A 26,395-nucleotide genomic window follows, 5' to 3' on the forward strand; every position below is an offset into this window, starting at 1 on the left:
AGTGTTTCCCACGGTACGCGTCAAGGGCTGTGGGGAAGGGGTATACCCGACGCCCTTCAGGAAGATCCGGCGGCGCCCGTAGGCGTCACCGCGTCAGTGTCGGACGAGCCGCACCGAATTTCTCCCGATCCCAAACAACCACCACCCCGGACCCTTCGTAATGCACCACCCAACCTGCCGCCCACCAGCCTGTGCCACCATGGTCACCGAACTAACATCGCCATCTCACTGAGGCCGCCAACACGAGACCTGGAGGGAGGGAAAGGAGACAACGGCCAAGGGAGCAACCGCAACTCGACCGGCGGGAGGGGACAACCTCCACCGCCCTCGTGGAGCCGACCGGACGCGGCAACAAGGACTTGCCAAGCCCCGACGGCCCGGCCGGACCCAAATGGGTCCGGACTGTCCCTGTCCCCACGCTGCAGCACGCTGGCCAACGAAACCTGCACCGCCTGCAGACCACCGACGCCTCGCCACCACCACCATGGAGCAATGCCGCCGGCCCGTCCCAACCTAGATTGGGCCCAAAAGGGCCCAGATCTGGCCCGAGCGGGCGTCGCCAGCCACCAAGGCCAGCACGCCGCCCGCGACCAACGGTCGCGTCACCGCGTCAAGGGCACCTGTGGCACACGGGATCGCCGCCACCGAGCCACACCGCTGCCAGCTGAGCAACACCGCCGTCGTCAGAGGGGCCCCCGTGCCCCCCTACGTGCGCGCGGGGAAAAGCCGTCCCGCCGCCGCCAGGGTGGCACGGGTAGGACCCGGTGGAACGGCGGCAGGGGGGATCGACAGGGAGGAGGGCTGGGAGAGTGGGGGAACGGAGTCACCCGTCGCCCACCGACGGGGGACCGGGGGGGGGGGGGGGGCGGCGCGGAGGACGGGGGAGGGGGAGCGAGCGGACCATAGGAAAAAGGGGGAGGGGAAGGAAAGGAGGGGGGGGGGAGGAGATCGGATCCGGTCCGCCAGTTGTAGCAGTTATCGATGGCAGCGGTTTTCGTTCTGTTTTCAGCAAGCCAACCACAAGAAAAGGTCGTCCAAGCTTGCTTCACAAGATGGAAATATTATTGTTCAACATTGCGGTCACAGACTTTAAACAGTAGACGTGCTATTCGGTAGACAAAACATGTGATACAGTACGACGGACCTGTGTTAGATATAGAAAATGATGAAGAATCACACCGGCAACAATCTAACGTCGGCGGTTGCCGGTATGGCATCGGCTGCAGGGCTCGAGAACCGCAAATTCAACATGCGAGGGAACCCTCGGTGCAATGTATCTGCGGCTGAACCCCGCAGCTATACGAGCTTCTGTGATAGCCGTATTGCTCATGTACAAGCATTTGCCAATCTCCGTCGAGGCAGGGCACTTGCCAATGCCATCCAACCTCCTATCATAGCCGTTTGTCGTGTCCAACGTCAAGCGCTCGAGTGATGGTGCGCTCTTGAGGATGTGGATGGTGAGCTCGATCAGGGAGTGTCGAAAGCCCGTGATTGTCACCCGCTTGAGGTGGTCATGCTGACACTCCATCTTCGTCCTCGGATATTTGTCGTCATGGTCATCATTATCATCATCACCATCACCATCACTATCGCTATCACCATCGTCGTCGTCATCGTCATCGTCGTTGTCATCGTCATCATCATCTCCAGCAGCAGCACCACCACCATCATCGTCGATGTCACCGTCATCATCACCACCGTCGTCGTCATCATCGTCATTGTCGTCCTCATTGTCATCACCACTGTGGTTTTCAACAAAAATATAGTACAATCTGAAATGTTGAACCTGCGCATATGCATATGTAACATGAACATTGATGCCATAATGCCCCTAAGTCATTGTCAAGTGTGATACATCAACACAGAGACATATATAGCTCCGAGTGATATGGATATCAACTTACACGAAGGATAAAAGTATCCAAGGTAGGAGAAGCATCAAGAAAAGAAACTAGAGATAAGATGTAGTCGCTTGGGAATATGACCGTTCTTGATACAAGTATGATTTCCAAGTGCCTGAGGCAGGGGAGCTTGGATGGCAACATTGGAATATTGGCATTCTGTAGAAGGAAAAAACCCAAGATTAACGTTGTGTTTGTTTGTTCCAGTATAAAAGTGTTATATACATACAAATATTTTTTGGCTGACAATATTTTTTTTTCGAAAAGGGCTGACAATATATATAGTAGGAGAGGGCATACCTCATCATCAGAGCGCATGGTAAGCCTCTCAACATTTCCTGCGATGGATGGAAGCCTGGCACGAGCATGGCAGAGAAGAAGAATGCAATCCAAATTTACATTCTTAAGCTGAGAAGAATTCCTGGAGGAGATTTCTATCTAGGTACGATCAAAATGGATACTACCACAACGGAAGGAGCAGAGATTTGGAGCATCGATCTCTACCACCTGGAGCATCGTCAGGCATTCGATAATACACAAGGAATTGAGTTGTTGAAGCGTACAAGGTATTCGCAAGCGAATTATCCCACTGCAAGAGAAGAGGTCCAGCCGCTCCAGGGCGGAAGTTCTCGAGAGCAAGAGCCCTAATTCTTCATCGGTAATGCGGACAGAAGATAATTGTAAACATGTCAATCTTCGCAAGTGGCCAAGTGTCGACGTGGGATGAAGATGACAATCGAAGAGGCGAAGAGTCTGGATTGAAGTTGCAGCTGCCTCGTCTGAGAAAACCGAACACGGGAAGCTGTACTTTTCCTTCATGAACATAGGCATACACAAGTCAAGTTCTTTGATCCCAGACTTAAGGATGATTTGGAGCCACCTGTCCACGCAGGAGGCTTTGATGTTTCCGCAAGAGCCAAGGTCCAGTTTAAGTGTCTCCACCTTAACCCCATTACTGTGATGGTTTTCAAGAATCTGGCCAACTTTGTCGATGATAAATGGTTCTCTGTTCTCAAATTTCTTGTCACTCAACTCGAGTGTGTCATCGTTGAGTATAAGTTTCGAATAGCATCTCCAGGAACGTAGAAACCCACGGGACACGCAAGCAACACGAGCAGCGTCTCGCACCAGCAAAAGGGAGTGTATATGGTGTAGGATGTCCTGCAGAACCAAGGACGACAAGTTGCAACAATTAAATTGTAAGGTAGTAGCTGACGGCAAACACAACAAAATCAGTCCCGTATTAATATTATACCTGTGGCAGACAAGTTCTTGTTCCATATTTTGCTGGGCATCTCGGGACATATTGCCTTGTTGTTGGCAGGATGCGCCCTTTGTCTCAGCTGACGAAGCATCTGCAAGCAACGCAGCGGAGCTGTTAGTCGCAAAGTATGTCCCAGTTTTGTTCATGAAACTCAAGTAATAAAAACTATGAATTCTCTAGAACCAGTTAATAAGAACTTGGTGCAGCCCGGCTATTGAAGAATCGGGGATCAACTGATATTTCCTGAAACTATTTAACCTAGTGCTCTACGGGGAGGAATTCTGAGGTTTGGGGGAAGCTAAACCTTCCAAATAAGAACAAACCTCGCCTAAAGCAGAAGAATCGATCGAGGTTCGTTGGAGAGAGTACGTACTTGCCGGAGGAGAAGGGGGCGTCGTGCATACGTCATCGTGGATCGCCGTGGCCGGAGACCGTAAAGGCCCTGGCGGGAGGCGCCGGCGAGGGGACATGGTGAATTAGGGATCTCGACTGAGCATGCACTTTGGAAGTTTCAGTTATGCCTACGCTTCCGCCGGAAAAGGCTGTTGCGTTTTCCGTATCAGGTTGCAACAATCCGGGATATTTTGTTTTTTGAGGGAATCCGACATAATCTTCTGAGTTGTTAAAAAGGTTAATGTGCTCCAATCCCGTAAAAAAAAAGTATGCTACTCCCTTCATTCGAAAACTTGTCCCAAATTTGTCCCTTAAATGCGTGCTAGATACATCTATTTGAGGGACAACTTTTTCCGGACGGAGGGAATATAAGTCTTTTTAGAAATTTCAATGTAGATTACATACGCAGCAAAATGAGTGATTCTACACTCTAAAATATGTCTATATATGTAGTCTTTATTGAAACCTCTAAAAAGACTTATATTTAGAAACGGATGGAGTACAATCCAACGAGTCCTACTTCAGAGAAAAACGATTCACCCAATGGTTATGGTTTTCACTTTTAGTGAGATTTCTATGAAATTCACTAAATTTCCGTGATTTTAATCGACAGTGAAATATTTACCTTTCGGCCAAGATATTTCAGCAATTTCGATAGTACACTACAATTCAAATATTTTTAATATTAATTTAAAAATAAATATTTAATTGAATTCAAGTGAATATTTCGTCCTTTTGGCCGAAATGTAAACCCGAAATCACTGAACTTCGGTTGGTGCTGAAATTTTTGAAACCGAAAGTGCAAACCATCCCTCGTCGGATCTCCTCACAAACCCAGAAGTTGTCGACGAGGATCAGGCGCGCGGTGTTCCTGTCCGTACAAAGCATCAACACAATCGACCCGTGGGCGTCGCTAGCTCTGCATCAACGAGGCGCAACGGGAGTGTCTGTTCGAGGGGCTCGAGGCTGAGGACGACGATGCCAAAGAGGCACGCGTTGACGGCTTTGGCAGGTTCTCGCTAGCGGCCAACGATGACTGGTGACTCGGATGCAGGGTCATCAACCTCACCTCTAGGAGAAGTAGGCTTATTTTTATTTTTATTAGCATGATTTGCACTATAAAAAATCCACTTGTTTGTGGCATTGGATGGCCGGCGCCCAGATGTCCGTTTGACGAATGCTCATTGGAGATCTCCTAACAGAGTTATAGAGGCAAAAATGAAATGTGCTAGGAAACTCGGCGGTAATGGTCGTTCGATGGTTCATAGGATTCGATGTAATTTTTATTATGTTTAAGGTTTTTTGTAGTTCTTGTTAATCTTTGTAATAGATGTGATCCATTTCGTGAAAGAAGAACAAAAAAACTCTCTTCTTCCCTCAACTCCCCAACTCCTCTGCCGTCAACCTAGCATCAAATTATCGTCAGAATAACACAAATTATTTTTTTAAAGAAAACACAACTTCTCTTTTGTACGATGTTCTAGGCGGTAGACCATGTAAATGACACATTGTGGCCCATTCGCTGGGACTGGAGTTGGTCGATAGTCCACCCAAATCTATAGTGAAAAAGAGTCAATTATAGGCCCAATCAAGTGGGAGAGAGGAGGAGAAGCACTATCAGGAGCGAGAGAAATGGCCCACGACTGAACAAATCAAATACTTTACCGACTAATCAGTGGTTAGATACTTAGGAGGACAGTGGTATTCCTAGCCCACCAGGGTTCAAATCATGGTGCTCGCATTTTTCCTGAATTTATTTCAGAATTTTCGGCGATCCACGTTCAATAGGAGAAGACGTTCCCACTACGACGCACCTATGGTGACTTTGTAAGATCTCAAGATGGCATGCTGGTTTAGTTTCTTAGAGGTGCTCACAGGGATAGGCCGTGCATGTGTGAGTTCATAGGCAACGACGAAGCTAGAATAAAAAGTTTGATGGGGCATGTCTATGACAGTGGGGTCATCTTCAGTAATGGACCCTTTCATTTAATCTAAAGCGGGGCAGACCCTTTTTCGTTATCTTCAATAAATGGACAGTAATTAGTACTAAACTAATGAAGGATTACTTTTCATTGGGGCCAATTGACCCCAATGCTTACATGGGAGCTCCGTCGGGTGACTATATGCGCGTAGAACCGGTTCGAATGGGTAAAGAAATCTTCCTACAACCCACTCCCCGGGAACCCATATTGGGCCTGCCATCTGATGATCGCGTACTTCGCGGTGTAGTGGATCCCACGGAGAGTTACCCTAAAAAAATGCTCCCAGAGAGAGAAATGACTCACAAGTGAATCAAACATCAGCTAATCAGCTATTTAAAGAATCCTAAAATCTAAAAAGCGGCCGGCCACTAATTGACCGAAACGGGCGGCCGCGCTAGGCGACAAGCGGATCGCTACCAACCACCGCTTCACTTCTCTCCCAGAGAAAAAAAAACCGTCTTATCTCGATCCCTTTCTTCCTCGACAGTGGTGTAGAAGGAGAGGAGCACCGGCGTCCACACCGGGGAGGTCGAAGGGGAGGCGGTAGATTGGAGGAGCCCAGCGAGCCGGTCGGCCGGCGCCATACAGAAGCAGCGCTGCCGTCTCCTTTCCCCCACTTTTTTAGGAGCTGGATCTGAGGTGGCCAACCGCCGCTGTCGCCGCCGCCCCGTCGGGAAAAGGCCGCCATGTAGATCACGCAGCAGGCCGGTCCACCCGCTAAAATCTGTTGATTTTGCCCTTCGTTGTATCTTCTGCACCATCTGCTTCTCTATTCACCCGCCAAACAAATGAGTATGTGCCATGCTTTGCAGGAAATTCATTGAACATATGTACCTCTTCTCCTGAAGCCGATGCTGCCATGCCTATGAATCGGATATGACCGATGCTTTGTCAAGGGCTCATATGAGAGAAGAAAAGGAGGCTGGAGATGCAGAGAAAGAAGCTCTAAGCTCAACAAAGGCATCAGGTTAATTTTGCTTCAATTCTTAGGGCCAACTTATTGTACTATGTAATCTATCTAGTTAGTTACCAGAAGATTTGCAATAAATAAATAGCTGCCTGGTTCTCAATAGGTTTGTAGCATAGTGCCAATTATGTGCAACAATACATGTTGAGAAGACAATCAAATGGAATTTAAATACAATATTTTTCAAATGCGTTCTTTGCCAGGAAAGCAGAGAGGGAGAGAGAGGGGAGCAGTAGATGAACTAAATGGGTTGGTTGTGTTGGGTTGCAAGCCACGAACTGAGCATCACAAACATCCTGTACTAACCTAGAACTATAATTGGTATATGGATAATAGTATGCAGAGTTGGCCGCCGAAGCAGTAGGAGTTGTCCAGCACTGCTGCTTTAGTTGGACGGAAAAGCAGTCCTAGTTGCGCACCCAATTTTCTTGGGTGTCTCTGTGGCAAAATCAGTAGTACAAGTTGTGCATAATACTTGATGGAGTTGGCGCAGCAAAATAGTAAAATTTGAGTGTCATTTATATTATTTTTTCTATTTTTGTGGTCGAGTTTTTCTTCTAGAAGCCTGAAATCTGAATATTTCATTTCCCAAGAGTATCTAAATAATTGGCATCTCAAGATTTTCAGTTGCACAAGAGCATTCAGAAACATCCATTTTGCCTGATTTTTGGTTTGACAAGGATGAAAACGTCGGCATTGGAGTCGTGGCCGTGGCAGGGAAGGCGAACCCAGCGCAGCTCTGCCAGTGGCTCAAGAGGAAGATAAGCAAGGATGTCAAGATTTTCCGCCATTGTCCACACGGGCTGAGAATTGTAATAAGCAGGTATGCATCCCTCTTGTCTACTTGTACTGCAGAATGAAGGATGATGTGTGTAATATCCAAATGAATGTACGTTATTACGAAGGGCTAGCCGTGTGGGGTTAAGGTGCTTGCCGGCGGCGACCTGCGTGGCTCTCAGCCTGCATCCTCGCTGAACTCAACACCAACTATCGCGCGCCTGCGATGTGACTGCTGTTGCAACAACGACGGCCAACGGCTATTGAACGACGAGGATGCCCTTCGGGGTTATAGCATGCAAAGCAAAGCAGTTGCTCGATCCTCACAGCCAATATATCTCCGTGTAGAAGCAGAAGAAGCAACAATTGATTCGTAAGCAGCAATTTTATCTGTTTCATTCCTTTGTATTTTTGCCCTCTGTTTCTGCTGAATGTATGTATCACTTTTTTCAGATATATTGATCTTCACATTCTTAGTTGGCATCCATAGTGGTTTTAGTTGTACACATAGCCGTTCTCAGTTGGATACGACAATTAGAAAATTGCACAACACTAAACCTTTTTCCTACGGCGGTGAAAGTGGAACGGTATACATTGAACTGAATACACATGGCGTTCATTTTTTTGGCATTTATAGTAATTCTTGTTGCACACATAGTTGTTTTCGTCGGAGACGATCATTACTATAGTAGTTGTAGTTGCACATACAGTTGTTCTCAGTTGGATCCTATTATTGAAAAATTGCACACATGGCAATCATTTTTTATTGGCATCTATAGTAGTTTTAGTTGCACACATAGTTGTTTTCAGTTGGACACGATTATTGGGAAGTTACACACACGGTGATCATTTTTGTTAGCATCTATAGTAGTTCTAATTGCACACATATTTGTTCTCAATTGGATACGATCATTGGAAAGTTGCACACACGGCGACCATTTTTTGTTGGCATCTATAGTACTTCTAGATATTATGCACATAATTGTTCTTAGTTAGATACGGTCATTCGGAAGTTACACACACGGTGATCATTTTTTGTTGGCATCTACAGTAGTTCTAGTTGCACACATAGTTGTTTTTAGTTGGACACGATCATTGGAAAGTTGCACACACGGCGATCATTTTTGGGTGGCATCTATAGTAGTTCTAGTTGCACACATAGTTGTTTTCAGTTGGATACGGTCATTGGAAAGTTGCACACACGGCAATCATTTTTTGTTGGCATCTATAATAGTTCTAGTTGCACACATAGTTGTTTTCAGTTGGACACGGTCATTAGAAGTAGTTGGCAGGGGCAATAGAAGTAGTTGCACAGAATCTGCTAGTCAAAACTTCACGGTGGCGAAAGATTCCTCTTAGTAAAACTGCAAAGAAGAAAGGCGCGCGCGGAGGCAGTATCCAAAGGGGTAGATGCCACATCTTCTGCAGCAGCCGCTGTGGTAACATAAAGTTCCATCAGGAATATTTTTTTACTCCACATACAGGCAGCCAAGTGTATGAATTTTCATACATGATTGCAGAAGGACTAATTAAGCATTGGCATGCTCAACTTTCCCAGTTGCTCAACGTTGCCATCTTCAAGTTTTTTAGAATTGTCCCAAGAGTATGTAACGACTTGGCATTCTCAGACTTTCTAGTTGCAGAATAGTATCTAATTAGTTGGCAACCTCAGTAATTCTAGTTGCACAACAATATATAACTAGTTGACATCCTCATCTTTTCTAGTTGCACAAAAACTCAGATTAGTCCCATCTTAAAAAAATTGAGGATTTCCCTACAGTATGTAACGACTTGGCACCCTCAGGCTTTCTAGTTGCAGAAGAGTATCTATTTAGTTGGCACCCTCGGCAATTCTAATTGGACAACATTATCCAAGTAGTTGACATCCTCAGCCTCTCTAGTTGCATAAGAATTCAGATTTATCCCATCTTAAAATTTTTGAGGATTGCCCAACGGTATCTAATCACTTGGCACCCTCAGGATTTCTAGTTGCAGAAGAGTATCTATTTAGTTGGCACCCTCTACAATTCTAGTTGGACAACATTATTCAAGTAGTTGTCATCCTCAGCCTCTCTAGTTGCACAAGAATATCTCATTAGTTGGCATCATCAGCATTTCTAGTCGCACAAGAATTTCTCATTAGTTGTCATCACCAGCATTTCTAGTTGCAGAACAAACATGATATCAAGTTGCCATCCTCAACATTTTAATCTAGTTTTCCAGAGAACAAATATTTGTATGTAATGATAACTAATCACCTTTGCCTTTTTTTGCAAACCGCGAGATATTGTTCAAGGAAATGAGAGTAATGAAGCAGATAATGTTGAACGATAGTCACAAGCTGGCTACCTGATGGAGACTACTCTGGATACCTGATGTTTGAGTTGGATAGAATACCTGTTTTAGTTGGCTATAATACTCTGGATACCTGATGCATTTTTTTCACCCCTGGATATGTTTGTTTGCAGACATCCATGTGAAAGTTGGTTTCAAACAATGGTTTTCTTGCACAGGGAACTGAATTTCTTATGCTTTTACTTGATCTTCCTTCTCTGCTCAAAATCATGGAGTTTTTTTTACTTGATTTGGGAGATTCAGAGGGAAAGGACAAGGGGGATAGTCAACAAGGTTTGGACATGGGAGAGGAGAAGGATTTCTTACCTTGGCATTGCTTGGTAAGCTTCTCTTCTCTTCTTCCTGTTTTTCTGACCAAGATCTCCTCACCTTGGCTGCTTTGCCATGGCAGCTCTACAGGATCTGGTTCATGGCATTGGATCTGGTTTCTTTCATGGGGAAGAAGTTGACGACCAGCGAGGGAGAGAGGGTGGGCGAGAGGGGCGCTAGTAGTTTGATGGGTATCACGTGACAGTGGCGGGTGGTGAGGGGACTCCGTTAATCTGCTATTCCCTTTGTTTGCGCGTGGGAATAGGTGGGAACAGCTGGCGCAAAGGATCTTTCCTTCCCGGGACTAGGGGACAGACGCTTACCTTTTCTGGCCTGCCGCTCGCGAGCGCTAGCGAGCACCCTGCCGCTCGCTAGACGCGTCCTTAAAGAATAACATCGGCTAATCAGACGGCCCACGATGTCGTGCTAAATAAATCAGATGGCTGTCGAGCCAGCTAATTCACACGCAAAATCAGTTGGCTGATGTGTAGTGCAAGCCTATTTTTATTGCTGAAAACAATAAAACAGGAGATAAATAGGTCGGGCACCAACATCACTTCTCTTAAAAAAATCACTTCTCTTAAAACATCACTGAAATTTCGACCTGGCGTGCAACATCACCATTAGATGAGATCATAATCCTGCCACTAGCAAGTGGGCCCATCCAGTCTTAGAAGTTAGAACACCAGCAAAAATGAGCAGGAAAGCGTCAACACCTTATAGGCCAAACTAGACCAAGTAGCTACTCTTTCTAACAATCCACCAAAATACAGTACAAAGAAACTACACTCTGCTCCAGCTCTTAAAAATTTACCAACACCTCCTTCAGACACTACAGATGCACGGCACCGGCAGTTTGCCATTGGCAGTCCCAGCAAAGCTCCTGAACGTCATTTGTTTCGAAGAATTCGGCTTTGAAGAATCCCACCAGAGGTTAACCATCATCAAAATAACTGGTAGGATCAGTGGGAATAATACTACTATTAAAACTTGCATTATTCACACAGTCAATAAAGACCAACCCTAAGCAAAATCCAAGAAGCAATGACCCGACGATTCTTGACATATCAACTATAAAGAGCAACATTGCAATTGCATTCAGCAGCAGTTCTACTAACGAAAAACTATAAAACATTCAAAGTACATCATGTGCTCTTGCCTGATGTGCAGAGTAGACTAGAAAAAAGAAGTTGACTCGATGCATATAGTAGCATCAAAAAATTGATCCACTGCCCATTCAACCAGTACAATATTCCTGTCGAGCACCAAATACTGATCTACAACCATTCTCATATGTCCCACCGACAAATTCCCCGTAACACGTACACGATATCCAATGGGTAAAGCAAGAATGACCCGAGTTAAGGGAAGCTCGAACGCTCTACAATCGTCTCTGCAGGGATTGCAGGTCATGAAATCCACAGCATCATCCTCAACCTTGTTTTTGAAAATAGTGTATCCAGTGGGGAAATCTCCTACAATTAATGTAAGCTCTCCCTGCACTTTAGCGTACTGAAGAAATTGGATATTTTCTTCCATGCAAGCATGGAGTATAAATTTGATTGAAGATTGGAATGCATTAGTGAAAACTACAGACGTGAAATATATAAATCCCCCTCTGACCGAAACCAAACTGCTCCTCGGTTTGTCAAGGAAACCATCATCCAAATCTAATGTGGTCTCGAATACTTGCCCAGGTATTTCATCGGTTGCAAAGCTTTCAGGCAGCAAAGAAGATTCAACTGGCACATCCATTTCAATGATCCAGCACCCCGCATAAGCGGACATGGCACGGCTCGAGTCATCGAGAACAAGTGAATCCTGCATATATATTATAAAAGGCTCAACTGAGAAGTCTCCACAATCACTGAAAGAAAAAGATAATCCAATTCATGAATTAACACCATACCACAAAACTAGAAGTTTTTTTTCCTATATGCTTTGACAGCCACAGGTTTCTTCTTTTAATAAACTGCTCCTCATCTCCATTCTTGTACTCGTAGATGAGAACTCCACCATGATCATCATACGCTACGATGGACTTGATCTTGCATAAATTGGTGTGGATAGAGAAAATTGCAAAAAAAGGTCTGGCCAGTAAGAGTCAATTTGCACATCTCAACAGGTTCTGGCGGGATATATTTGCTGATCAAATCAACCCTGTCTTGCTCAACCAAACTCCCAATCAAAGTAGTTTGACTCCACTAATCATTCCTCGCACCTCACCCAACCAAGGCCCATGTAAAGAAATCAAAGGAGAGTTGACAACACGAACATAAGCAGTTTGAATAGTGATCAGCTCTGGCAGCAACTCACCCAAACCATGTCCATGTACAGAAATCGAAGGATCGGGTAGTATTGGCACCGCACCCAAAACAGGTTCAAGTAAAGGTCGGTTGCTCAAAGGTTGTGCCCATCTTTTGCTGATGATTAAAGGTTGCACACTTCTTGTGCTGATGATCAAAGGTTGCACGATGAATGATATCAACAAAGCATGCCAAAAGTATCATCATTAAGTCATACATAGCACATACACACGCACATGCACACACACACAGGTAGCCACATGGATGTTTTCCCATGATGTGGCTTCCTCCCCTCTCTCTTGCATGCAAGAATGAGACATGAGACTATACAGAAGTATTGCTAGGTGTACAGAATCATCATGACAACCGTTCGCTACTAAAATGACAATTACAGTAACATAATCTATCAACGGGTGGCGACAACAAAAATCATCAAAACATGTCAACATGGGATGTGGTTTCGAAGCCTTCGTCAAGACAAACTCAACAGTGAAGACTGGTCGCTAATCATATTAATCATTCCTTAAAAAAATTCAGGATTAATGTGATGATGTCAACATGAGGTGGATTTTTTTTTTGGTGCATACATGCATGTGCTTTCTCCATATAGGCAAAAATCCCAAGGGAATATTGGTCGCATGGGCACACATGCAAAGTACTCACTAATACAGACGTGGAATATTGAAGATTGAAGATTGGAGTAGTAGATTTTCCCTACAATACAACAATACAAGGATAAACAAAAAATAAATAGAACACACCAAATTTAGTTTCGTTAAATGCACCATGAAATATATTATGTAATGGAAGGAGCGAGCGAGTATTACTCAAGAGGACACTAATACAGAGTTTGAATTCACGAACGAGGATGTGTCCTAGAATTACCTCTCCTCTTTAGCTTTTCCGCTAGTGTCGCCACATTCGAGGACAATGTCTTGAGATACTGGAAGCCTGCTTTGCTGCTGCCCCATGCTCTCCAGCCAGTTATATATGTGCTTTCACGCCTTGGATCTGCATGAGAAAAACAAATAAATTAGAACACCTCCACATACGTAAACATGAAGAAGTAGTGCACACGACGGGACGAATATGGGGACATGGGATACCGTAATACGAGTACGGACACGATGCTACATGAACAGCCATACAGTGATAGGGCGAATATATGTCAAGTAATAAAGACCGAATTTTTTAGCATCGAAGCAAACAGGAGCATCAGGCCGCCGTCAGCAGCCCAGCAAGCACGCACGCAGCGGCATGAAGGAGAGAAGGGGTTCGTTAGGAAGGAAGGGACCTTGCCGGCTACCGGTGGCGGCGGCGAGGCGATTCCAAGCGGCGGCGGCGTGCTCGTGCGGTCGGCCTCGAATCCTCGATCCAATCCGCTGCCCGAGCGAGCGAATAGAGAAAGATGACTTCACTGGTTAGGGTTCCTGAAACCCTCAGCTCCCAACTATCGTGTCCAGTTCCGACTCTGGTTCCGTTCGGCAGCTGTCGTCCATACATCATCTTCCCAATCCTATTCTTGGGCTGGCAACCCATTTAATTAGGCCGTCGTACGTTGCCCCAGCCCAATTCGCTGTTTTATCAGCTACGAGCCCAACTTGGCTTACACGGCTCGTCTAATACCGAAATCACTAGTTAACGAGTACTCCTTGCGGAGATTACTCCAACTTCTCCAGGTTGCGACAAGTGGCGCGCTGCATGTGCGCCGCTGGTCGCAACCTGGAAGTTTTTCCTTTTTTCGTAGATTTGTTTATTCAAAACGTTTTATCTCTTAAACCGTGCGTTCAAATCTTGAACCGTTTTCGTCGTTGGATTCCTCGCGTCGAGATCTTCAAAACAAGATCCCATGTTGATAGGTTTTGATGAACTTTTTTTCACGAAAAAACCGGACGAAAAAAATCGCCGAAAAAACTGAACCGGAAACACGGGTTTTTTCCCTTTCCGAAAAAGGCACGCCCGTGCCTCTGACGAAATCACAACCGTGCCTCTCGTGAAATAAAAAAACAGAAAACATATTTTTTTCCTTTCCGAAAGAGGCACGCCCGTGCCTCTCGCGAAAAGTACAACCGTGCCTCTCGCGGAAGCAAAACCGTGCCTCTCGCGAAATAAAAAAAACAGAAAACGCATTTTTCCCTTTTCGAAAGAGGCACGCCCGTGCCTCTCGCGAAAAGTACAACCGTGCCTCTCGCGGAAGCAAAATCGTGCCTCTCTCGAAAGAAAAAAACAACAGAAAACGCGTTTTCCCTTTCCGAAAGAGGCACGCCCGCGCCTCTCGCGAAAACACAACCGTGCATCTCGCGGAAACAAAACCGTGCCTCTCGCAAAAGAAAAATAAATAGAAAATGCATTTTTTCCCTTTCCGAAAGAGGCACGCCCGCGCCTCTCGCGAAAGCACAACCGTGCCTCTCGCAGAAGCAAAACCGTGCCTCTCAAGAAAGAAAAAAAAAAGAAAACACGTTTTTTCCGTTTCCAAGAGGCACGGCCGTGCCTCTCGCGAAAGCACAATCGTGCCTCTCTCTAAAACAAAACCGTGACTCTCACGAAAAAAATGTGTTCTTTGTGGGGAAAAAAATTCCCGAATTTTTTTTTTGGTGAAAAAGCTAGGGAAGACCGGTAGAAAACCAAGACGTCAATAAACCAGAAAAAAACCGTTTAAAAAGCCAAAAACGCGTGCAGAAAAATAAAGAAAACAAAATCTGGAGGGAGTGCCCCAGAGCACGACACGTGACAAATGGCTGAGAGTGCGCCAAGTGGCGCTGATCCTTACGAGGCTCCCGAAGGAGCGCTCGTTAATTAGTTGCTCCCGTCTAATACCACCCCCGGCAGCACATGCCCCAACGAACTATATAACGCTCAATTTATTCATCATCTTGTGCAATTTACACCATGAGTTGCATAGATTTGAACAAGAGATTTCTTGACCTTTTCATCGTGTATCCATTCCATCAAAGCGCACAATCTATTCATCAGTAAGGAAGGTGATCACCACCATGCAACCCACCCTCCTTGCTAGAGTTTACCTGGCGGCGTTCTAAGCTCCGGCTAAAGTTTTTTCTTTATCGTTGCCCCTCCCTCGTTTCCCGAAGCGAGGAAGGTTCCTGGCTACGTTCTGTTGAAGTAGTGACGCTGCATCAGTGAAGGCAGAGGTGGAGAGCTTGGAAGAGTTGTTGAAATGGGGATGAACTCAGCGATGTGGTCATGGGAAAGGAGGAGGTGAAGAAATTTGATAAGGAAGACAGATGGCTGGCAATCGGTCGGCTGAACATTGATCACCGTTTCGACATGAAATTCTATGTTACATGTGGTTGCGTAGTGTAGATGACCCAAATAACTAATTTCACATCCGAGTTCTAAACCTTGCATATCTATATATAAACATCGTCTCTTTATTGTTTCCCATGAAATTATACTGACATCATGTTGTAAATTACCATGTTAAGACGAAAAAAGATTTCCCCCTGCTTTGTATTACAAAGTAAACATCCAGTACAACCAACGAAAGGTGCTCGGCCGAAAGCAGCACAACCACGCCCAAAAAAAAAGAAAGAGAAAAAAGAAAAAAACAAAATGCCGATAACGACTGATCAACAAAGACGACGGAGCCTCGCGACCGCCGCTTCCACCGAAGATCATCCCCCAAGCTCCGAGACACCGAAGCGCCGGTACCAATCAACACCTCCAAGAAGGGACGCGACGATGACGACGCTGCTGCCAAGGGTTTCCCCCGGTACACGGCGAGGAAAGAGGAAGGGTAGCCCCGACGCCCTCACTACTAGGGAAAACCTTATACACAGAAATTTAGCAACAGCGCGGGTCAAAAAAGCGCGCTAGTGCTATATAGCAGTAGCGATTTAAGAGAAACCGCGCTACAGATACAAACTTAGCAGTAGCGCTGGTAGTCGCGAAAGCGCTACTACTAATATTCCCATTGGCAGAATGATAGGCTACGCATAGCAGTAGCGGGCTTAGATGAAACGCGCTACCGCTAGGGCATAATTAGCAGCGCGTTTCCAGGGAAGAGCGCTACTACTAACGGAAATAAAATAAGATGAAAAACAAATAGAAAAGTAAATGAAAATGAAAGAAATAGAAAAAGAAGAAAGAAAAAAATAAAATGTAAAGCAAAATAAACGAAAAAGCGAAAAATCGGAGGAAGGCATAGCAGCAGCGTGTGTTTGTAAGAGGCGCTATAGCTAACGTAGCTGCAGCGCGTGTCCTAGACCCCCGCTAAAGAAACAGAAAAAATAATTAAAAAAGGAAAAAAATTACATAGCTATAGCAGCAGCGCGTTTTGCAAAAACCGCTATAGCTATCTTAGCGATAGCGCATTTTGCGAAACGCGCTACCGCTAAGTTTGACTTAACCAAAAAACCGTTTTCCCCCGGCCACTTCTCCCCCAAATCCCTCAACCCACCCCGCGCGCCGCCATCTCCCCGATTCACCGTCGCCCCACTTCGCCGCCGACGTCGACGCCACCAGAGCCGTGCGCCGTCGACGACACCGGAGCCGCCCCCAACGCCACGGAGCCGCGCGGCCTCGTCAACGCCACCGGAGCCGCGGTCGAAGCCACCTTCCTCGCCGTCACCGGAGACGCCCCTGCCTCCCTCGCTGTCACCGGAGACGCCCCTGCCTCCCTCGCCGTCACCGGAGACGCCCCTGCCTCCCTCGCCGTCACCGGAGACGCCCCTGCCTCCCTCGCCACCACTGCCTCCGTTGCCACCACCGGAGCCATCATCTGTAAGCCCCCACCCCTCCTCTCTCTCTCATGCATAAGTTAGCCAGTTTAATTAGGTTAATTATCTAGGTTAGGGCAAAAATTTAGTTAGGGCTTTGACAGAGAAGTAGTTAGGTTAACTAGTTTAATTTGGTTAATTATCTAGGTTAGTGCAAAAACTTAGTTAGGGCTTTGACAGAGAACTAGTCAGGTTAACTAGTTTAACTAGATGATTCCCCGCGCGTTGCAGCGGGAATTAGTAGCTCAAAATTTCTTGAAAATACCATTAAGAACATATGAGACTATTAAACAAATCAACACTGAGAATAACAATGACTCATTTTTCCATGAAAAGGAAAAACAGGAAATTGTGATTCCATCAGTGCACATTGATGTGAAAGTTAGCATTGCAATATATACTTTTAAAGATTTTGGGGACTAAAACATTTCTAATATCTTGTAGAACAGAATTTGTAAAACATTAACACAAATAATCATCAGCAAGAAAATAGTATCGGGCAGATGGTCAATGCTTCCATTCCCTTACAGACACATTCATTCAGTCCACAATGTTATATTAATGTACAACCAGTATGGTTAGAGAAAGAATTACAATCTTCGACAGTAATATATATGAGTTGTTCTTGGGAAAAGAAGGTAGCCTGCCATTTTAGAAAGCATTATGCTGGCGTGACATGGAGAAATTAAATTATCATAACCATATTACACTGCAGAGTTATACATATGAAATCAGGGAGAAAGGGTATTTGTTCTACACTTAAACCAACATGAGATGAAGGAAGGTATTATGAGGAGGATATAGTATACACTATACAGTACTTAAAAATCATCAGGTGTGTATTCTTAGAGGCCAAATAGAAGACCTGGAAATTATTCTAATTTAGATATACATATTTTAAAATCAGTTTTGGTAAACTTGGTATATTTTAGAAAGAGAGGTGCTAACTTGAAAATTATAATTTACATATATACAGAGCTGATTCTACTACAAACAAATGTACAGTAAAACATGATGAGGAGATTTAAATAAACTAATTTGGTTAACCAAATTCCATATATACAAATCAGTTTACTATGCATGACTTGTTGAGACATCACTCGAAGATCTTAAGATGTAAGTATATCTACAACAAATGACTGGACGACCAATTATTATTGGCCTGAACGACAACCTATACATACCCAAAAATACACCATCTTTGGCAAGTCTTCAAGTTACAATCTTTGCTTGCACCAGTTTCAGCATCAAATATATGTGTTATATGTTACTACGAAGGAGATATAGAGTAGCTGATACAATAGAGAGATGACCTTAGTACACGAATGTAAGAATAATATAACCATAGATTGCAAGAATAATCCACACAGATTAAAAACTCTACACAAAGTACAGGAAACATAATAATAGAAGTACACAGTTTTTTCAACAAAATCAGTAATTGCATGGATCATGAGCTGGTTCAAGATGAAGCATATGTACATAAATAGTCAAAATGACCTTGAGACACAATAAAGTAACAGTGACCAGAGATTAGGGAACTAAGAGAAATCACGAATTTGGCATCACATTTACCTCCGAACATCAATGTAAAGGATAGATGACTGTAGTGCAATGCTATTGTATGTCATATATTAATATTTTGCTTAAGAAAGATTATGAAGATAACATATATCCTACCTATGAAGATGAGAGAACAAAAATTACTAGTCGGCTGCTAGATAGATAGATGATACTCCATAAGATAAATAGGGACCATAAACTTATGGAAGTCCTTTTGTTCCAAAATCCCATATTATGAACTGCTACAAGAACTATCAAACATGTTAGTTTTCAAAAGAATGATCAAATGATCTGTGGAGAAATTGATACATATCATACTGTAGGACTGAAGATTTTGGGGGCCTTCACATGTAACAGTTCTCAGCAGCACCCACAAGGGTTGCTCGGAGGATTAAAAAAGGTGGTGATGATTGGTAGCGCTGTCCACTTGACGTCCACGATCTCGCCAAACAGCACAACCATGTTAGAAATAATCTGGGACATATATACTATCCAATCTTATAAACAGAAGGGTTCGATAATTTTTTTATTAAATGTGATTGACTAATGTAATAATGGTCATTTTGTTGTGTTTTGAAACCCAACGAACCTTAATATTGTTGTAACAAAGTGCTGTCAGTCAAGGTAATAACGTGTTGATATATTAAGTTTGGGAAAAGTACGACAACACACATGTGCGACTCATAATTCAATCTTTTACTCATACTGAACATATTCAAGGTGGGGCACTAAAAGAATGGATATATAGTAAAAAGGAAAAAAAAGCAACAGAGTAGATGAAGTATTTGGGGGGAGGGGGTCAGGAAGAACCTGGTATGGAGAAGAGATTGAAACAGGCTGTTATGATGTTTCCCGGCAAGCAGGCGCCGCATCAACAATCAATCGATTTGAACAACAGGGACTTCAAAACCAAAACAAAGGATCAGGCAGATTTGCTTCCAAGACGCCCCCCAAAAAATGCCACCTGTTAGGCCCTGTTCGGTATCCCACCCGCTCCGCAAAATACGAGGAGCTGTGGAGCCAGGAAAACGGCGCTCCGCGTTTTCCCACTATAACTCCACCCGCTCCCGGAGTGGAGCTGTGGAGCGGAGGTAATCCGAACAGGGCGTTAATCTCCCTCCCCGATCCGCGAAGAATTGAGGAGACCAATAGATTGGACACGGGTAGCAGCAAGAATGGATGACCTGGAATCATCACAACCTGCTCCTCCTAGAGGTGCCTCCTGAACTTGGGGAGGGAAGAACGGCAGGGGACCCACAGTATATAGCAAGGCAGAAGTGGAATCGGTGCGCCATAGAAACTGAATCGGGGTACTTGTAGATGAGGAAGGAGAACGAAATCCATCCGAGGGAGAGTCGGATTAATCTCTACTACTAATAAACAAGCAAACAAGAACTTCGCTAAGTACACCCGGCAACTTGTCCCACAAAACACACGGAACAATCAGCACCACACAATTATACCCGCACATCTAAATCTAACAGCCATCATTCATTTGCTGCCTGTACGGTGTGGACTTAGGAAATACCCTTGACTGACCGTGCTCCACCTCCAGCACCCCCCATCCACCCCCTACAATCACGCTGTACTCCAGGTAAATAAGGAAACAACGTTAATTCGTCATCGCACCACGCTGATCTCTGGTAAAATAAGGAAACAAAATTAATTCGACATCGCACCGTCGCACCATCGCCAACGTCATCGCCATTGTTCCCGACCAACGTGGAGACCGTCCGCGAGCAGCGTCGCTTCCTTCCCCGAGGTCGCCAGGGCAGCGACGCCACAGAACTTCCAGCAAGGTCGCCAGGGCAGCGACGCCAGGGAGCGCCCAGGACCCTGCCCTCGCAGCGTGGCATCCCTACGGGAGATCCCCACTGGTACAGCCCGCCCTGGCCGTCGCAGCCAGCCGGATACACGCAGCTGTAAAATTCTTCTCTCCACTTTAGTCTAAACTTCTTCCTTCGACCTGCTTCTTCCTTTGACCTGTTGCATCAATACTCGAAATTGTAATGTTCAGAATATATAGTTCTAAAATATACACGCGTGCACATCACAATACTACACATCTGTAGGTACTGTTTATTGACCTGTTGCAGCAATACTCGGAATAGTAATTTTCAGAATATATAGTTCTAAAATATACACATGTGCACAACACAATACTACACATCTGTAGCGATTTCCAGCCTAACTAATACATCTCTACCTACTAATAAACCAGCGATCGCTTCTGGTCGTACGTCGTGGGCACTTTTGCATAAAAGTCCCTCTATTTCTTAGAATTCAACCCGCAATCCCTTTTTAAGTAACTACCAGAGAAAACGTTTCATTCTTGCAAAAGAGTCTCTGTAGTTTGTTGTATTCAACCCGCCGTCCAATCAGATTTGCAATGAAAAAAAACAGACACAACCACACGCACAAGCTCTCCTCCTCTTCCTCTCACCCACGAAGTCCTCGCCGCCGCCACCACCCACGCCGGCCGCTTCCGGCGAGCTCCGGCGCCGCGCAGCACGCCCCCAAGCTCACCATGGTCCGCGCCTCCCTCCCCTCCGTCCAGATTCTCCGCTCCCGGCCTCTACCAACCACTCGCAACCCCACCCCCGTGGCTAGGGTTTCTGGCAAGGGTTCGCCGGCGCGTCTCCGGCGGCCCTAGGTTCGTCCCTCCCTCTATCTTGGCCGGGATATGCCACCTCTACACCTCACCTTCTCTTCATATCCTCTGCTGCAGATGTAGATGTAGCACACCATGGGAGTTTCCCATCCACCACGGTGGCAGCTTCTTCATGGGAGATGTGATGCAAAAGAAGCACAATAGTTCAGTGATGATTAGCTTTGGTTTTTCCCGGTTGAGAATTTGAGGTTGTGTGTGTACACTGTCAACAATATTTCCAGAAACAAAATAATCGTGTACATCCTTGTTTGGGGAAAGGTGGGCTGTATAAGCATGGACATTAATCTTCACTTTTTGTGCTATATAAGCATGGACGTTAGGTAGTCAATTTAGCCACATATAGAATTCGTTAGAGTATTACATTTAAATGGCTGACACAAGGTTCAGTAGGAATTTGTTACAGTATTACATTTAAATGGCTGACACAAGGTTCAGCCAGATATAAAAGGTCACATATCATTTTAGTTGTAATTATTCAAATGGCTGACACAAGGTTCAGTAGGAATAACATTATGGTGTTCCAAATATCCAGCGACATGACTAAAGCTCAAATTTCTAAAGTGTTTGTCGTGCTTGCCGTAACAGTGTAGATCTTTTCACATTTTCTGGATTTATTCGTGCCCGTGGAGTTTTTGTGCCCATCATATGTAGATCTTTTATTGGTAAGTTTGGATGTTGTAGACTGATCCGCTTTGGTAAGTCATATTTGCCTGCAGGGTGATGATGTTTATGCATCTAGGGAACCATGGAGATTTTACCATGTGATATTTCCTCAAGCAAACTAAGTTATTTTGCAATTTGCTGCTCAAGTTGTGGCTCTTCTGCAGGTATGTCATTGTGGTCCTTTCCACTATATTTATTTGACGTATATGCTTCCAGACAATAACTTAGGTTTTGTACTACATGGTAAATGAAATGAAATTTCTAATATGCTAGAACGTACAATGGTAATTGTTAGTTTCATTAGTATTTCTCGGCAAACCCTCGTTCTTTCTTGGTCTGCTGAAAATAATTGTTATCAGTTTTTCTTTACATTGTCTATAGAGAAAGTGATGTTTTTAAGAGATATTTCTGTAACATGAGCAATGGTGCTTACTTCTTATATCCCATATATTGTTGAATTATGTGCTTATGAGGCAAAACGGTCATGGCGGTCCTGCACAAGTGGATGAATGACTGGAAGGGGCGGCACCACGACGGTTAAGGTGGTTTATACCCAGCCGGGGAGGACGACCCCCTGCAATGGGCATGGAAAGATGTTGCAGCAGCGAACGAGGAGGCGGAGATGCGCAAGGCAGAGTAGGAAAAACGTGCTCTGGTCCTCCTCCAAGCCCGCCGGAGACTCCCTAACATGGTACGAGATTGTTACCCCCTGCCGCGTCATCATTACTTGAAGTACAAGGAACCTGACAACAGTGTGAGTGCATTATTTCTATTATATCTACAGCGCTTCTCTGTCTTTGATCATACATATGCAACAGCCAGATAATCTTAAGAAAAGGGCAGGAGAACTGCCTATTCATGAAGCTGAGATTGGTTAAAATTTATAGTGCGTCTCTGAATTTAAAGGAACAAGGCCTATAACCCAACAAGCCAAAGAAACTACTTGTCCTCAATTGCTCTGCTTGCCTACATAATAATAGGCCCTAAAGTTAATCTCTTGCCAAGCTAAATGACCAACATGTTCACCTGGAGACCTCCCTGTAAACGACTGTATCAACTAGACAGCAGAACAAGGAAGTAGGAAGAAGGCAATAAGCAATTCATATGGATTATCCCTGAATGTTATCCTGGAGTCTGATGTACGTAATTTTTTTCTTGCTTAATTAAATGGCAGAGCTCCAGCCTTTTCTGCTAAAAAAGACATGGTCATTCCCTTGAGTAGTTGCATAAAAAAACACGGACAAACATGAGAGAAGAAAATAGAAAATATCGTTAAGCTTTGTTTGTTATTAGTTGCATAATGAAGATTGAAATTTGATAGTACGCTTCCTCTCGATGTCTCCATCTTACTATCTTTGTTTGCAAAGTTAAATAAACCTGTGTCACTTTGAGGCTACAATTAGTGACGATGCCTGACCTACATGATTAGCATAAAAATAAGAAAATGGAATGGTTTGTTACCCTTTTGATTTCTCTGTGGATCAATGGTTACTTTGCATTCAATTTGGACCCATTAAAAAATCATTTTGCGAAATACCGTGTGGGATAACTTAGCTGTTGAAAATTTGCATGCATATGATTTTCAGTAGAGTTATACAAGTTATTACATAAATGTTAATTGCCATTTAGATGTAACCAATCACGAGGACTAGGATGTTGAGGAAGATGGTGAATGGGCAGCTCCAACCATATGCAAAAGGAACAATTTCAAATCCTAAGTGCAATTGTACGACTAGAATGGTAACTGTTCTAGACAAGCGAACACAAACATTGTTGAAGTTGCACGTATGTGTAAATTTTTGTGTTGGGAAAACATTCAGATTGGAGGTGAACGAGGATGACTCAAGCATTACAAAGAACAGTTGGTAAACAATGTACCGGTCTCAGCTGACCTTATGTATCTTGTAGTGTCAGTGCCATACTTCTGTACATAAAACGATGGAACCGGCATCAATCACTTGAACGGGCATGTTGATTTGGTTTTCCTGTCTATGTGCCTTGAGCATTTCTTCCTCTACACCAGGCAATGATTGAGGATTCACGGATATATTGAGATCAACTTTTCGATGCAATTTGGATGATCAAATCACACTACTATCTGAGCATATATGAGATGTTCGCACAGTAAGTTTTAATGTATGATTATTTTTCATATACCCTTTTACTTTTTAATCCAGTTCGGGTGAACAATATTGTTTAGGTGATTGTGAAAATGCAGGCTACATTTTTAAATGTTCATAAGGTTTGTGAACATACAATTTACTACATGAAGGATGTGCCTGGCTTCCATGTTGAAGTAGTAGGACTATTTCCACATATGCGAGAGAAGAACTATGATCGGGTAAACTGAACCGCACTGGTGCTAATTTTATCCTTTGTTTATTGTAGCCAAAATATGAATTCTGTTGGTTGCATCGTTTCTTTTGACAGAATCATTCTCGTGTAATTTGTGCAGAGGTACTATGTATGCTTGATCCAATTTAGACATCAACAATTATGTATCTAAAAGCTGGAGTGCTCCTTGAACATTGTACTGTATATATGATTGAAATGAGTTGCATGTTGTCGGTGACGACGAGTTGAACCAATGGAAGCGGCCGTAATGGTAAGATAGAGAAGATGGCCGTGGGAGAAAAAGAGGACGGCAGTAGTGGTAAAGAAGAGAAGATCATTGATGTAAAAGGAGGACATGTGTTGGACCTAGCATGTCTAAATACAAGCATGTGCTCATAAGTATTTTCTTTTCCTTACAAACGAGAGTTGGTTATTTGGCTTCACAACCTCCATATTTCAATTTGGCATGCAACGACATGTACATGCATGTCTGTCGGCTGTCCAAATCTGAGCGTCTATTGGTGTGTGTGTGGATGAAGAATGGCCATTACCCTTGCTTAGGAGCATATTTTTTTGTGGGAGGCACGTGGTGGGTTGGGAATTGAGGATTGGGTGAGAGATTGATCGATTATTTATATGTATATATGTCATGTGAACTATATTTATTTTCCCGTGGCAACGCACGGGCACCTTACTAGTGCATCCTATGTCCTATACCTGGTGTGAACTAAAATAGCCATTCATATTTTAGATTACATCTAGCAGTGGGGATAAAAAATATAGCTTCATTGTCCCAAGTAGATACGTCAGGATAAAGAATAGAAGTTAATTTCCGCACCAATAAATCACAAATTCTGTACCTGCTAAAGCAACATTCTATGTTTGCGGCTCAACAGCAGGGCCAATATCATCTTCTGCCTTCTGTTACAGTGTAAGTGAACAGGAGGGCCAACCACTGAGAATGGTCCTGCAAGGAGACCTGTCATTACAACTTCCTATTAATAATGTAAATACGGCTTTGATGCAACACATTATCAACTTCCCAATTTTTTATGATAGCAATATTCATATGTAGGCCAAGGGTATGTCATCTCCCAAGAGTGCGGGAGCGCGCACCCCATTTCAGGATCTAAGTAACAACCGACTATTGGGTAATTATCGTCAGCCTTTTCCTAAAAATGTCATACTGTATTTGTTGGTGCTTATATACTAACTTGCGGTATGTACTTATATCCTAACTTGCGGTATCTACTTATGCAGACCCCAAAGAATTGAAGAGGCAGAGGAACAGAGAGTACTATGCACGCAATAAAGATGATATCCTTAAAAGACGGCGTGAGGCCCGTGAGAAGAAACAGGCTTCAACAACATTGCTTAATGTCGATCAAAATGTACCTCATACACCCAAGCCGTTGGCCCGAGGTAAAATTTCCCTTACACTGCATTCTTCTGTATTGGTCCAAAAACTTATAACATGCATGCACCAAACTAACAACAATATGTCATAGATATGGACCCTAACGAACTGCAGAGCCAACTGGTTGGGATACAGTATTCATAGAACATAGATGGTGTCTTTGAGAGACAACATCAAGCCTACATTGATATTGAAATGACCGGTGTGGATGGCGATGTTAATGAACAAGAAAATGAAACAGTTACACCGGTGCCCATGTACATCGGTAATGCTGATCAACAAAGTATATACAGCCCTATGTGTTCATACTAATTAACTTTATTACACATATATGCAGACCCTAAGGAGTTGAGGAGGCAAAGGAACAGGGAGCGGTATGCACAAAATAGGGATGAGATATTAAAACGACAACGCCTATCCCGTGAAAAGAGAAAGATTAGTACTGGCCTCAACGATGATAACACTGTGTCGCAAACACCACCTACAGGACAATCCGGTGTCACCCAGCTACATAAATTGACAGGTTCGGGTGTACCATAAAATATACCTTTTGGGTGGGAGGTCCTGCATGTACTTGCATGTTCACACTAAAATGGGTACTCATGTGGTGCTCCAATTTTATGGCAGGCTTGTCAAATATACAAATTTCGTCTCATGAACAAATCCCTCACGACAAGGAAAATTATTTAACCTGTGATGATGAATCCAATTGGTTGCACACGAATGATGCGTATCAGAGGCAACTAATAGCAGGAAG

General features: G+C 44.1%; 2 protein-coding genes and 2 long non-coding RNA genes across 15 annotated transcripts; 2 read left to right on the forward strand and 2 right to left on the reverse strand.

Moving 5' to 3' along the window:
* Positions 1-1,082: 1,082 nt before the first annotated feature.
* On the reverse strand, positions 1,083-4,171 carry LOC123098067 (protein PFC0760c). The gene is made up of 5 exons (XM_044519944.1): positions 3,539-4,171; positions 3,157-3,256; positions 2,202-3,062; positions 1,905-2,060; positions 1,083-1,786 (listed from the first exon to the last, which is right to left on the reverse strand). Exons 3-5 carry the CDS (start codon positions 2,217-2,219, stop codon positions 1,190-1,192), a joined length of 771 nt encoding a protein of 256 aa, XP_044375879.1. The 5' UTR covers positions 2,220-3,062; positions 3,157-3,256; positions 3,539-4,171; the 3' UTR covers positions 1,083-1,189.
* Positions 4,172-5,945: 1,774 nt separating this feature from the next.
* On the forward strand, positions 5,946-9,821 carry LOC123144650 (uncharacterized). Of its 6 annotated transcripts, XM_044563856.1 has the most exons (4): positions 5,955-6,244; positions 6,353-6,507; positions 7,135-7,330; positions 7,413-9,821. In XM_044563856.1, exons 2-4 carry the CDS (start codon positions 6,417-6,419, stop codon positions 7,480-7,482), a joined length of 357 nt encoding a protein of 118 aa, XP_044419791.1. In that variant the 5' UTR covers positions 5,955-6,244; positions 6,353-6,416; the 3' UTR covers positions 7,483-9,821. The 6 variants fall into 6 exon arrangements, 3 of the variants coding, with proteins under 3 accessions (XP_044419794.1, XP_044419791.1, XP_044419782.1); XM_044563859.1 differs by having other exon boundaries at positions 5,946-6,507; positions 7,419-9,821; XR_006471827.1 differs by having other exon boundaries at positions 5,950-6,507; positions 7,127-7,330.
* A 1,184-nt stretch (positions 9,822-11,005) lies between these two features.
* LOC123098074 (uncharacterized) lies at positions 11,006-13,714 on the reverse strand. Of its 2 annotated transcripts, XR_006447636.1 has the most exons (4): positions 13,549-13,714; positions 13,140-13,265; positions 11,858-12,401; positions 11,015-11,769 (listed from the first exon to the last, which is right to left on the reverse strand). It is a non-coding gene; the product is annotated as an uncharacterized lncRNA (long non-coding RNA). The 2 variants fall into 2 exon arrangements; XR_006447635.1 differs by having other exon boundaries at positions 11,006-11,769; positions 11,858-13,265.
* A 7,209-nt stretch (positions 13,715-20,923) lies between these two features.
* LOC123144672 (uncharacterized) lies at positions 20,924-24,781 on the forward strand. Of its 6 annotated transcripts, none has more exons than XR_006471840.1 (6): positions 20,924-21,206; positions 21,282-21,482; positions 21,941-22,641; positions 23,517-24,011; positions 24,106-24,228; positions 24,343-24,781. It is a non-coding gene; the product is annotated as an uncharacterized lncRNA (long non-coding RNA). The 6 variants fall into 6 exon arrangements; XR_006471848.1 differs by having other exon boundaries at positions 21,282-21,412; XR_006471849.1 differs by having other exon boundaries at positions 21,282-21,367.
* The last annotated feature ends 1,614 nt before the right edge of the window (positions 24,782-26,395 follow it).

Source organism: Triticum aestivum, chromosome 1B, assembly GCF_018294505.1.
Source record: "Triticum aestivum cultivar Chinese Spring chromosome 1B, IWGSC CS RefSeq v2.1, whole genome shotgun sequence".
NCBI classification, from domain to species: Eukaryota; Viridiplantae; Streptophyta; class Magnoliopsida; order Poales; family Poaceae; genus Triticum; species Triticum aestivum.

Coding starts and splice junctions, on each gene's coding strand:
- LOC123098067 (XM_044519944.1), bottom strand. Junction 1,787..1,904: donor TGGATACTTTTATCCTTCGT/GTAAGTTGATAT, acceptor GCATATGCGCAG/GTTCAACATTTCAGATTGTA.
- LOC123144650 (XM_044563847.1), top strand. CDS start 6,417: ATGACCGATGCTTTGTCAAGGGCTCATATGAGAGAAGAAAAGGAGGCT. Junction 6,508..7,134: donor AAGCTCAACAAAGGCATCAG/GTTAATTTTGCT, acceptor CAAGATTTTCAG/TTGCACAAGAGCATTCAGAA. Junction 7,331..7,412: donor CTGAGAATTGTAATAAGCAG/GTATGCATCCCT, acceptor GTTATTACGAAG/GGCTAGCCGTGTGGGGTTAA.